Below are 12793 nucleotides of genomic sequence, written 5' to 3'. Positions count from 1 at the left end.
AGAGTAATTTTGGCATGGTAAGATAATAATAACTAATAATTTTTAAAACATATGGTTCTAGATACTGATATACACCACCTCTAATCTTTATAAAATATGGTAGGCCGACAGGACTCATCCTCTTTACACTGCATCTTGAAGAAGTGGTAAGAAGAAGTGTTTCTAGTGACCAAGACTTGTCAGAGTTTAGAGATGGAAGAAACCTTAACAGTAAAGATCTATCCCATGGTGATTCACATAGTTAGCAATGAAACTGCTGCCCCAGCCTTAGATCAGTGTATTTTCTCCTACACAATGGAAAACTTCACAAAAGAAGGCATAGTCTGGGCATCAGGACACAGATGCAAGGCTGTTTCCTCTGCTCTTCTCTAACTTAGCCATGAAGATACCTCTTTCCACAGTAACCTTACTTAGGGAGGTAGAGCAGACATCAGCACAGTTAGAACAATGGAAAGCAATATCAACCATATCACCTTAATTGGTGTGATTCCTGGCCATGTGTGCTTAAAAACTGGGCATTATCATACACAGGTGAATAAGATGATAATTGAAATGCAAATCCCATTCTCTAAATTTGTAGTGTCAACTAAAGGTGAATTTCAGAGTCTCCATGAAAAATGTTTGTAAATGCTGTGAAAAAGCATTTAACAGCTTAATAACAGCTTAAGAATTACCTTACTTCATAGCAAATGTTTTATTATATTTAATGAGTAATGAAAATACTGTTGTATTTGCTTCCACCCTGTTTCCTGTAAGAAGAAGCATAAAATTGTGGAAGTTTATTTACATTATACAATTTTATGATTATTTACAGAACAAATATGTGTCAGAACTTTAGCCTATAAAGCCTAATTAAGCACAGGAAAAACAGAGGTAGAAATTATAGTTCAAACACTTGTGTGGAAGAGGATATGCTCCCTAAAGAACTGAGTCACTGGGGTTTACATGTATATATTGCTTAAGGAAAGAACAGAAGAAACAAACCAGTCAACAGATAGAAGTGAGAACATTGGAGGTAGGCTCTTGCATATTCTTTCATTTTTGTTCTCTCCTTTTTTTTTTCTTCCAGGCAATTGCTAGAATAAAATTTTGTTAGTGAATTCCACCATGTTAGATCTGATATCCTGCTTCTTTAAAGTAACACTAATTAATTGATATCCATTAAAAGAGCTAAGAAATCTGTGGAGACATAAAATAAATACACACATGTAGAGATTCTGCTAAAGAAACATTTCTCATTGACGTTATTATCATAGCTAATCTATTTACTTGAAAATGTAACTTATTTTTTATATTCTATTGACAAAAAATTGAAACACTCATAAAAAGTTAACTCAAAAGAAAGAGAATAGAATTGTCTTCAAATAGAATAATTTCTGCCTTATTCTACAGATTTTATACCCAACAAAAGCCACATAAAACCATAGATTTAGGTAATAAATGGGCCATTATGAAAGCATTCGGAGAGGATATTTATTTGGCTTACTTATATATTAAGTTAATTTTGAAGCCAGAACAGCAGCCTGTTTCCCTGCCTTCTAGTCTATTGTTCTTCCACTACAGCACAACCTCAATATGGCTACCCCATTTGTAAGCAAAATATTTTTTGTCCTAACTCTGTAGTATACAAGTTCTCACTGTACAAACTGGGTAGCAAGACAGGCAACTTATCCTTATATTTCTTTCCTCTCAAGTTAAAAAATAAATCATTTTGTGAATTAACTTAGAAATATAATTTAAAGATCACTTTACTACATACTCAATCATTGAAACAAACTTAAGAACCATTGGAGATAATAAGATAGAAAGTAATTGTACCTGTCAAAATTTCATTGATGAGAGATGGAACCACAGTTAGATCCCAGGTGTCTATACCAGGGGACCTATTCTAAAATTCTGTAGGATAAATGCAGATACTTAGAAACAACCATTCATAGAAATTAACTTGCTTTTCCAAATTTATATGGCAAAAGTTAGGCAGAAATGAGGCTAGAACCCAAGTGAAATTCATTCTCAATTTGTTGCCAGATAGTTAAGAATTCTCGAACCAGTGATCTATAATCTTTTTTCTCTCATTTTTAAGTGATATACTTTATAAGGCAGTGTTATCATTAGAATAACGAACACACTTGCAACATTTATTTTAAGAGCTTATTTCTGTTTTTACTTTTTATAGTTACTTGGTGTGCTAAAAAATGTGACATTCACTGATGGAGGGAATTCATTTCATTTTGATGCTCATGGGGATTTAAATACTGGATATGATGTTGTGCTCTGGAAGGAGATCAATGGACACATGACTGTCACCAAGATGGCAGAATATGACCTACAGAATGATGTCTTCATCATCCCAGATCAGGAAACAAAAAATGAGTTCAGGAATCTTAAGGTAATCTTGTTGTAGGCTGCTTTGTAGCACTGAAAGCAATTGGTACCTCAACTGCAAAAGTCCTTGCCCCACCAAGACCTCCAGTGACCTTCTTGCCTGTTTACTGTCCCCACCTTTCCTCCTCAAATTCCATGGTCAACTATTTAACTCCCCCTTGTACACCCTCAATTCCCCTGCCCCTCTCTTCATCATACTCATCTGGCCAAGCACAATCCCTGTTAATCAAGTTTCTGCCTAATCAATGTAGCTCCTATTTAGCTGAAGTTGGCAAGAAAGGAAAGGAAAGGAAAGGAAAGGAAAGGGAAGGAAAGGGAAGGGAAGGGAAGGGAAGGGAAGGGAAGGGAAGGGAAGGGAAGGGAAGGGAAGGGAAGGGAAGGGAAGGGAAGGGAAGGGAAGGGAAGGGAAGGGAAGGGAAGGGAAGGGAAGGGAAGGGAAGGGAAGGGAAGGGAAGGGAAGGGAAGGGAAGGGAAGGGAGGGAGGGAGGGAGGGAGGGAGGAAGAGAGGGAGAAGGAAAGAAAGAAAAAGAAAGAAGAAAGAAAGAAAGAGAGAAAGAAAGAAAGAAAGAGAAAGAAAGAAAGAAAGAAAGAAAGAAAGAAAGAAAGAAAGAAAGAAAGAAAGAAAGAAGAAAAGAGAAGAGAAAGGAAAGGAAAAGAAAGGAAAAGAAAAGAGAGAACAGAAAAGAGAAGAATAGAAGAGAGCTAGGGAGGGAGGGAGGTCGCTGACTAGTCTCATTTTAAATTCATGATCTCTAGCTTCCAGTGGGCTCTTAACGCTGCAGGGCAATCAGATTATTGCCCTAGTTCATGCACTCACTCACCTTCCTAGATGGCTATTTTATGCCTTCTCTTCTATCCTCTGAGATCAGTACATCTTTCCCGTTCTCACTTCAGTTAACTCTATTTTCTGTTCTAACAAAACTGAAACATCAGAAGAGAATTCCAGTGGCCCCTGCCACCACATCAGGGGTACAGAAGACCAGTACCCCTGCCTTCCATCTGGCACTATAGATGGACTGTCTGTGCTTCTATCCAAGGTCAGCTCCTCCACTTCACCTTTGGGTTCCAACCTCTTTCACTTATTCAAAGACATTACGTTAATTTTATACTCTCTCTCCTTTATTCTCAATCATTCCTTCTTCTACATTATCCACTTAATGAAATAAATAGGTCATTATTTCTCTCATCTCAACAAACAAAGAACCTTTGTTGTTCCCTCAAGTTTTTCTTTGTATACTCTATTTCTCTTCAGTAAAACTCCCTGAAACAGTTGAATGCATTTAATGGCCCCAATTTCTCTCCTCCCATACTCTTTTGAATCCTCTTCAATCTATCGAAATTGTTTCTGTCTAGCTCACCAAAGTTAATAAAGCCGAATATTATCATATATTCACTTACCAGCTAATTATTCTCCCCCCAATGACATCTTTTCCTTGTTTGCTTCCATCACACTACATTCCCTTGATTTTCTTCCCGTGTATCTGGCCACTAATTCTCTGTCTCCTTTGCTAGTTCCTCATCATTCACACTACCTCTAATCATTCAGGTGCCCAGGACTCAGAACTGCTCCTCTTTTTGTCTACCCCTTTCCTTAGTGATCTCATCCAGGTTTGGGGCTTTAAATGATATTATACGGGAGACTGATGACTACAAGATTTTTATCTTCTGACTTCTAACCCAAATAAATAATCAACTGCCTAATTGACATCTCTACCTGGATGTGTAGCAGTCAAAACAGAGCTGATATTCTCTCCCAACCTACTCGCCTCTCAATAAACAGCAACCCCCTTCCCCTAGTTGCTCATGAGAAAACCTGCTGGGATTCTTGTCACCTCTCTTTCAGTGACACTCCATAACCAATGAGTTTTACTTTCAAAATGTGTCCAGAACCTGACCACTTTTTACTACCTACTCCAGTGCTGTTGCAATCATTTCTCACCCAGATTATTGCAGAAAGTTTTCTGCCTCCTCTCTTAACCCTTCGGTCTATTTCCTTTTTTTTTTTTTTTTCCCCGAGATGGACTCTTGCTCTGTCTTCCAGGCTGGTATGCAATGGCGCAATCTCAGCTCATTGCAACTTCTGCCTCCCAGGTTCAAGCAATTCTCTGGCCTCAGCCTCCTGAGTACCTGGGATTACAGGCGTGCACCACCATGCCCGGCTAATTTTTGTATTTTTAACAGAGATGGGGTTTAACCATGTTGGCCAGGCTAGTCTTGAACTCCTGACCTCGTGATCTGCCTGCCTTGGCCTCCCAAAGTGCTGGAATTACAGGCGTAAGCCACTGCGCTGGCCCCCTTCAGTCTGTTTTCAAAACAGAGATACAAGTGGTCCTGTAAAACATAGTGCTCTGCTCAGAATCTTTTGATGGCATCCTATTGCTCTGAGGGTAAAAGCCAGTGTCTTTAAAACTTCTACACAATCTACCTCCAGTACCACCCTGACCTTATCTCCCACCCTCCCCTTACTGTACAGTGTTCCTGCAATCCCCACAGGCTTTTTGGTCTTCTATGCGTGTCTTCCCTTCTCATAGCCCAAGCACTTTGCCCTTGCTATTTCCTTTGCCTATAATAATTTTCTCTGATGTTCATGTGGTTAGTTTTCTTATTTCTTTCTGTCTTTTCTAAAATGTCACCACCTCAGTGAGGCCTTCTCTGGACACCTTATTTAAAAATTGCAACATCAACCTAGTAGTTCTTATTCACTGTCCTATCCTTATTTTTCTCCTTAGCACTTATAACTTTCTGTCATTCTATACATTTTGCTTATTTTAACTCTGTCACTCTTGTCAACTAGAACTTAAGTTCTATGAGCTAAATATTTATGTCTCATTCCCCACTGTGGCTTCAACAATTAGAACAGTGCCTAACATAGATAGGCACTCAACCAATATTTGGTGAATGAAAGAATGAACATAGTAATGCTGTAAACCATTTTCCTTAATCAGATTTCCCCTGGCTGTAAAAGTTTTAGTAAAGCAAGACACTTTTTCCTTGAAAGACATAAATGTAGCCATTCTTCTGTGTTCTCAAACTTTCGCTGTCATCATCTTCATTTTTCTTACCATTATCCTCACAACTACATTACGAACCCAGCACTCTGCTAAACACCGTAACTCACACTGAAACTTTTAAAACATGCTCTGATTCATTTTCTTTTTGAATACAGAGATGGCTATTATTTTTGCAAGAAACACTGTTAATTGCTATCAATATTTATCTCCAGACTCTGTAGGGAATTCACTTAATGAAGAGAAGGTGATAGAATGACAGGTAATTATGTGAGGCTCTTAGTGACTAAATGGAAGGGGCTGACCACTATGAACAGAGAGACAAGTCTTCCCTTCTGATGGAGACACCTATAATTATTTCAAGGATACACTAAAAACCAACAGTATCTGAAATCATTTAGGTCAGATTTCTGGATTTGTCAATTTGCAGGCTAGTTGGGGTATTGACATTTCTGGTAAGTCACAAGAACTCATAGTACAAAACATCAGATAATCCTAAATCAATTGAAGCCTAAAGTAATCAGTACAAGATTTTAGACTGTCTTTGCTCTTGATGCGGAGGGAGAGAAGGGACCCTAACAAGGTCCGGCTTTATCTCGTAGTTAAATCCTTTTGTGTCCTCTGAGCACCCTCCAGGAGAGTGGATACTTTAAAAGTTTACCCTGGGGAATTCTCAAGGCATATATACTACCTGGTGAAAACCCAGGTCAGCAATAAGTGGAGAGAAGAAGAAAACCAGTGCTTGCAGACCCAGGGCCTACTGAATCTTTTCTTTTCTATCTCAGACGGATCAATTGTATCTTCCAGAGAAAGACTGGTTAGCTTAGTACTTCAATTGTGTTCCAGAGTAGGAAATAATGGATAACAGAATCTTGAGAAAGACTCATTTAACCATTCTGCCCTGCTCCGACGGTAAAAGTGACAAGACAAAGCAAATTTCTCTCACAAGATATGCCATGAAAAAGGGACTATGAATAGAGAATAATAACATAGCTGAAATGCAAAGAATTACTAGCTAGGGTTCCATAAAAGTAGAACACTGCATGTAATTCAAATTGTGACATGCAAATTATAACTTGAATTCTCAAGATTATTTAAATATTATATATTTAGGGCTGTCTTTTAAATCTAATATTCTAATATTAGAGTATTAAGTTTTAAATTTTATTTTAAACTCATTTTTTTTTTTTTTTTAGTTTTTAGAGTTAGATAGGACATGATCCTTGCCAGCATGATAAGAACTTTCTTTTAAAGAATACAAAAATCTAGCCATGTGCTATTTTCTTATCTAGTGGAACCCCTCATTCAACATGGGATTGAAACTTCCCAACCATCATTATTTTCTTTAGTTCTAGCATTACACATTTCTCCCTCTACTAGGGACTTTCTGAAAGGGCTAATTTCCATAATTTGCTTACAGAAGTTTTTAATGCGACAAAAACTGTGTTCTTCTTAAAGCAGCTTCTCCATCTTAAAAGCTTGTTTACATTTCCCAAGATGGAAAAAGAGTCTATAATCCTATGAAAACAGACCAAAATAGTATTTAGTAAATATATCTTAAATTAAGCTGAGGATAATTGATTAGGATAATTCTTTTTACAAATTTACTTGTGATTTTTTTTTTCACCTTTAATATAGCAAATTCAATCTAAATGCTCCAAGGAATGCAGTCCTGGGCAAATGAAGAAAACTACAAGAAGTCAACACATCTGTTGCTATGAATGTGAGAACTGTCCTGAAAATCACTACAGTAATCAGACAGGTAATTACAGTCACTCCACATGGATAGTGATACATGTGAATCATTCCTCTTAGGTTTTTTTTTTTTATTTGCATGAATTTGATTTTGGTTTGGTTTTTCATTTGAAAAAATTTAAAAAGCTTCCCATGCTCCTGTGAAATTAAATTCCAGTGAAGTTTCATTTTATCTTGGAATTTGCTCTATTGTGTCAACAGGTGCACAGCCAATAAACAATAGAGATGTAAAAGTTACTTTACTTCCAAGGGAAAATGTCATCCCTTCACTCATATTTTCTAAAGTATGTAACTCTTAAAGTGATGCAACTTCTCCGTCAATTTTGTCCATGTATCCCTATACAGATGTGCTTGGCTTGTAACTGAGGTACGAAAGAATACAAATAAGTAAACGCTGAATTAACTAAACATAATAGAAACCCAGAGGCACCTGAAGTTGAGAAACAGGTGTGCACATCCTGACGATCTCATTATGTCTACCAAGAACAAAAGTTAAACCTGAAAGCAACTTCTTCTGTGAGACAAGGGACCAACTATTGACAGGGATGAGATGCTGGTAACTGACTGTTTGCCAACCCTATCTTTAAAAATTTCACAAGATGAAAGCAAAATACACAAATTAAAGTACGAGAGTGAGGTCAGCAGCCTTAGGAGCCTAAAAAGAAACTATGAGCACTTTCCCTGGAGTTCAGCCTAATTTAAAAGCATCAGATTTCCTTGTTTACTAGAGCATTCCCATTCATCTTGTAGAAAAGCTGAGAACTCCAGAACTGGAATAGTCCCCAGATACCTATTCTTTTTGCTTATTGGCTTCAAGGAGAAAAGTACACCAATGAAAATATTCCAAGTTTCATGTTCTGTTATTGTGTCACAAAAAAAAATGTCATTTATTCCAACCTGAGAGTATCAGAACTTTATATGTATCTGCATTTTATTATCTCACATTTAAAATTTTCCCATTCCTTGGTATGTTTAATAATGTTTATATTAGTGGAAGTGAGCATTTAAATGATGAATAAATAAAAATGCTATACCACCGCCTAAAAAATTAGATAATTGCCGGGCGCGGTGGCTCAAGCCTGTAATCCCAGCACTTTGGGAGGCCGAGACGGGCGGATCACGAGATCAGGAGATCGAGACCATCCTGGCTAACACCGTGAAACCCCGTCTCTACTAAAAATACAAAAAAAAAAAAACTAGCCGGGCGAGGTGGCGAGCGCCTGTAGTCCCAGCTACTCCGGAGGCTGAGACAGGAGAATGGCCTAAACCCCGGAGGCGGAGCTTGCAGTGAGCTGAGATCCGGCCACTGCACTCCAGCCCGGGCTACAGAGCAAGACTCCGTCTCAAAAAAAAAAAAAAAAAAAAAAAAAAAAAAAAAAAAAAATTAGATAATTAGGGAGGGAGTTTTTCAGGCAACATGGTAACTAGCAACTATCTTCCAAGTGACAGAAATAAAAACACCAAGGAGTATGTAACATTTATTTTCCATAAAGATGTACGGGACTCTTTAAAGGCTGTATCTGGGTTTTCTTTTGGTAACCAGGGTAAGTCGCTTCCAAGAACAAATGTAGAAATGTAGAAGACTGAAGACAACTTGGAGGATAAGCTAGGAGTTAGGAAAGCCTAAACGGATACCAGCTGCTGTTCCTTTCTATCTCTAACACACAGCTCTCATACCTAGATGAGGCCAGTAAATGTCCACTGGACGAATGAAATGACAGACACTAGCAACTGTGGTTACGGGGCAAACAGAAAAGAACAGGTATTTTCAGGGGAATAGAGTTCAGAAAGAGGAGGAGGCTGGAAGGGTCATGAAGTTTATAAACAGAAATACAACCTTACTTTGAGGTTAATAAAGAAGAGAACACAAAATTTTAAAGAGTTGTACAGACACTGTGGGGTGTAATCTGATGAATGCCCTGACAGAGGCCCTTTGGTTGCAGCTGGGACTCACCAACTTTGGGTGGCTGGAATGGGGAGCAAATGTAATATCATTTCTAGAGATACAACTCTAACATCAACTGTTTGTGCTGCCCTGCAGCCAGAATCAGCATAAATACTTTTCAAAGTTATCACTTCCAGTGCGAGAGGCTCCGATTTACCCACTACTTGGAAAAAAAAATAAACTTTAATTCTTCAATTGCCATTGACTGCAATTTTGCATTATCTCACTTTTAGAAAGAGACTTCAAGCTTTTAGAGTAACCTAGCCATAGTGCCTCTTCTTTTAAAAGAATTGCACCCTTATTCATGAGAGCAGCTCCCATACATTGAGGGTCTTCTATGTGTAATGGTCTGTGTGAAGCATTTTACATTTATTATCTCATTGAGTACGGCATCCCAATAAGGCAGAGTCTTTTCATTTTATTATTTTTTGAGATATGGGAGATTCCGAAACAGGCTCAGAAAGTTCCGTTAGTTTGTTCAAGTTTACAGGAATTACAAGTGGAAGAGATAAGAAAAGCTATGTCTGATTCCAAAGCCTTATTCTTAAGAGTGCTGGAGCCATCATCTATAATAGCAAATGCATAAGAAGCTAGCATGTATTCTGAGTATATTCATCTCCTAAACATTCACAATCCAGCTGGCTTTTTTTCTCTCTCTCTTTTCTCTTTCTTTTCCTTTCTCCTAACTTTTACCTTTTCTCTCTCACTTTCTCTAAGTTTGAGCATGCTTTATTTTAATAAGTAACCAACATGACAATCATCTGTATCTGTTCTCTAGTCAGAACTATTACAGAAGGCGAATCTCATTTGTAGTATTGTGGACTATCACCTAGTTTAAATGTTGACAATGTAACTGTCTCCTCTGTCTTCTGTCTTTTAGATATGCCTCACTGCCTTTTATGCAACAATGAAACTCACTGGGCCCCTGTTAGGAGCACTGTGTGCTTTGAAAAGGAAGTGGAATATCTCAGCTGGAATGACTCCTTGGCCATCCTGCTCTTGATCCTCTCCCTACTGGGAATCATATTTGTTCTGGTTGTTGGCATAATATTTACAAGAAACCTGAACACACCGGTTGTGAAATCAGCCGGGGGATTAAGAATTTGCTATGTGATCCTTCTCTGTCATTTCCTCAATTTTGCCAGCACGAGCTTTTTCATTGGAGAACCACAAGACTTCACATGTAAAACCAGGCAGACACTGTTTGGAGTGAGCTTTACTCTCTGCATCTCCTGCATTTTGACGAAGTCCCTGAAAATTTTGCTAGCCTTCAGCTTTGATCCCAAATTACAGAAATTTCTGAAGTGCCTGTATAAACCAATCCTTATTATCTTCACTTGCACGAGTATCCAGGTTGTCATTTGCACACTCTGGCTAATCTTTGCAGCACCTACTGTAGAGGTGAATGTCTCCTTGCCCAGAGTCATCATACTGGAGTGTGAGGAGGGATCCATACTTGCATTTGGCACCATGCTGGGCTACATTGCCATCCTGGCCTTCATTTGCTTCATATTTGCTTTCAAAGGCAGGAAATTACCTGAGAATTACAATGAAGCCAAATTCATAACATTTGGCATGCTCATTTACTTCATAGCTTGGATCACATTCATCCCTATCTATGCTACCACATTTGGCAAATATGTACCAGCTGTGGAGATTATTGTCATACTAATATCTAACTATGGAATCCTGTGTTGCACGTTCTTCCCCAAATGCTATGTTATTATTTGTAAGCAAGATATTAACACCAAGTCTGCCTTTCTCAAGATGATCTACAGTTATTCTTCCCATAGCGTGAGCAGCATTGCCATGAGTCATGCTTCACTGGACTCCATGAACAGCAATGTCACAATGACCAATCTCAGCTCTAGTGGCAAGTCTGCAACCTGGCAGAAAAGCAAAGATCTTCAGGCACAAGCATTTGCACACACATGCAGAGAAAATGCCACAAGTGTATCTAAAACTTTGCCTCGAAAAAGAATTTCAAGTATATGAATAAGCCTTAGGAGATGCCACATTCCAGAATAAAATGTTTCCAGGGTCTTTGCATCTAAGATATGCATTTACTTTCCCAGCAAATATGTCATATATATTTCCTTGCCACCATCTTTACCAAGTTTTAGTTGAACAGTCACTCTGTTCAATCGCCTATTGAATTGAGCCTTCAACCTGAAACTCCCTTCATTTCCTACCTCTTTCATTGGTCTCCATCTTTACCTGCTTCCTCTTAGGCACATCGTTAAAGACTTCTCTTCTATTCAAAGTTGTCCCATAATGTGTCATCCTTACTCCATTCCCAACCACTTCTTTTCAAATCTCTTTGGATTCTCCTCTGTTGAACATTTTTACTTTTCTTCCACTGTTCAGTGTAGTTGAACAAGATTTGAGCAATTACTATGAACCAGGTGATATGCTAAATAACAAGGTACAAAAGCAGCAAGGTGTCATTGCTGATCTCAAGGAGCTCAAAATCCAAGGTGAATCAGGCACATGTCAACATCTTCAATCAGTGTGAGGAAGTCTATGATTATAATGTATATAGAGTGTTACAGCGGTATAGAGAAATGGCACTCAACCACACTGGGAGAGGATGGGAGGGCTTAAAAGAAGACTTTAAATAAACAGTATGATGGTTAGGTGAAACCCTGAAAGATGAGTAGGAGTTAGCTAATTAGAGAAAGCACAGAAAGGTATTCTAGAAAAAGAAGGAAAATGGGAGCAACAACAGAAAGTGTGACAAGAAGGTGCATTCAGGGAACTACCATCGTTTGGGTATTACTGGAGAGGAGCACTCTTTGGTATGTAGAGGTTAGGTCATGAGAGAATTCCACCCATTGGAGTTTCTTGCTAAGGAGCATGAGTCTTCGTCCTGTGGGCAGTGGGTAGCCATTAAAGTGTCTGGCACATAAGGGACAAGTAGCTCAAACTCCCCAGAATGATCACTCTGATACAAGGTGGAGGATGGAGTCTAGTTAAGAGAGGATTAGGATCTGTACCAGGGAATAGAAAGGGGGATATGTATGTGAATTCAAGCTATATTATAGAAGGTGGTAATTTATTTGAAGTGGTTGGTGAAGAATGAGTTATAGGCTTCTAGTCTGGTTAATTGAAAGGTGGTATGTAATATAGGAAGAAGAAGTAACTTAGAGTAGAAGATGGAATGTTGAATTTGAGATGCCTGGAAGAATTTTTAGATGTATCAAATATTCACATAAACAAAAGACCATGAGCTCAGGGGATGGTGGTCAGGGCTGGTGATAAGGATTTGGATGCCATGTTCACATTGCTCCCATCTGTATAAACCACAAATATACAAAATAACACTGTGCCCAATCTTTACTTTTTCTTTAGCTGTCACCCTCTTTCTTCCTCCATCTCACAATAGACTGTTAAGAGGAAGATTGTCATTATTGACTTGTGACCTATTAGTTCTCAGTTCATTTAAAATCTGGCTTCTAGTTCACCTCTGATGAAATAGTTCATGGAAAGTTTACCTGTTACTCTTTATCTCTCAAACTTGATGATTATTTTTAAGTGTTTATCTCCCTTGAATCTTAATTATATTTCTGATCTAACTCTTCCTCATTGAAATTCCCCTTCTTGGTTCCCTCTGTAATTTATAAAGGCTTCTATGAGTCAAACTCTTAAGTCTGATGCAAAGGCTCTTCTGGTTCTACTCTGATACCCGGGCCATTGCATT

At 38.3% G+C, this 12793-nt stretch overlaps 1 protein-coding gene across 1 annotated transcript in view; it reads left to right on the top strand.

Moving 5' to 3' along the window:
• Positions 1–11136, top strand: part of GPRC6A (G protein-coupled receptor class C group 6 member A) — a 33194-nt gene extending 22058 nt beyond the window's left edge. The window contains exons 4-6 of the mRNA XM_005551664.5: positions 2177–2389; positions 7032–7155; positions 9974–11136. Coding sequence (XP_005551721.3) covers positions 2177–2389; positions 7032–7155; positions 9974–11088 — 1452 coding nt within the window. The 3' untranslated portion in view covers positions 11089–11136. The remainder of the gene's footprint in view (positions 1–2176; positions 2390–7031; positions 7156–9973) is intronic.
• Positions 11137–12793: the final 1657 nt, after the last annotated feature.

The sequence above is a fragment of the Macaca fascicularis genome, chromosome 4, assembly GCF_037993035.2.
Source record: "Macaca fascicularis isolate 582-1 chromosome 4, T2T-MFA8v1.1".
NCBI classification, from domain to species: Eukaryota; Metazoa; Chordata; class Mammalia; order Primates; family Cercopithecidae; genus Macaca; species Macaca fascicularis.
The sequence above is the reverse complement of the archived record's forward strand: the minus strand, read 5'-3'. Positions and strand labels throughout refer to the sequence as shown.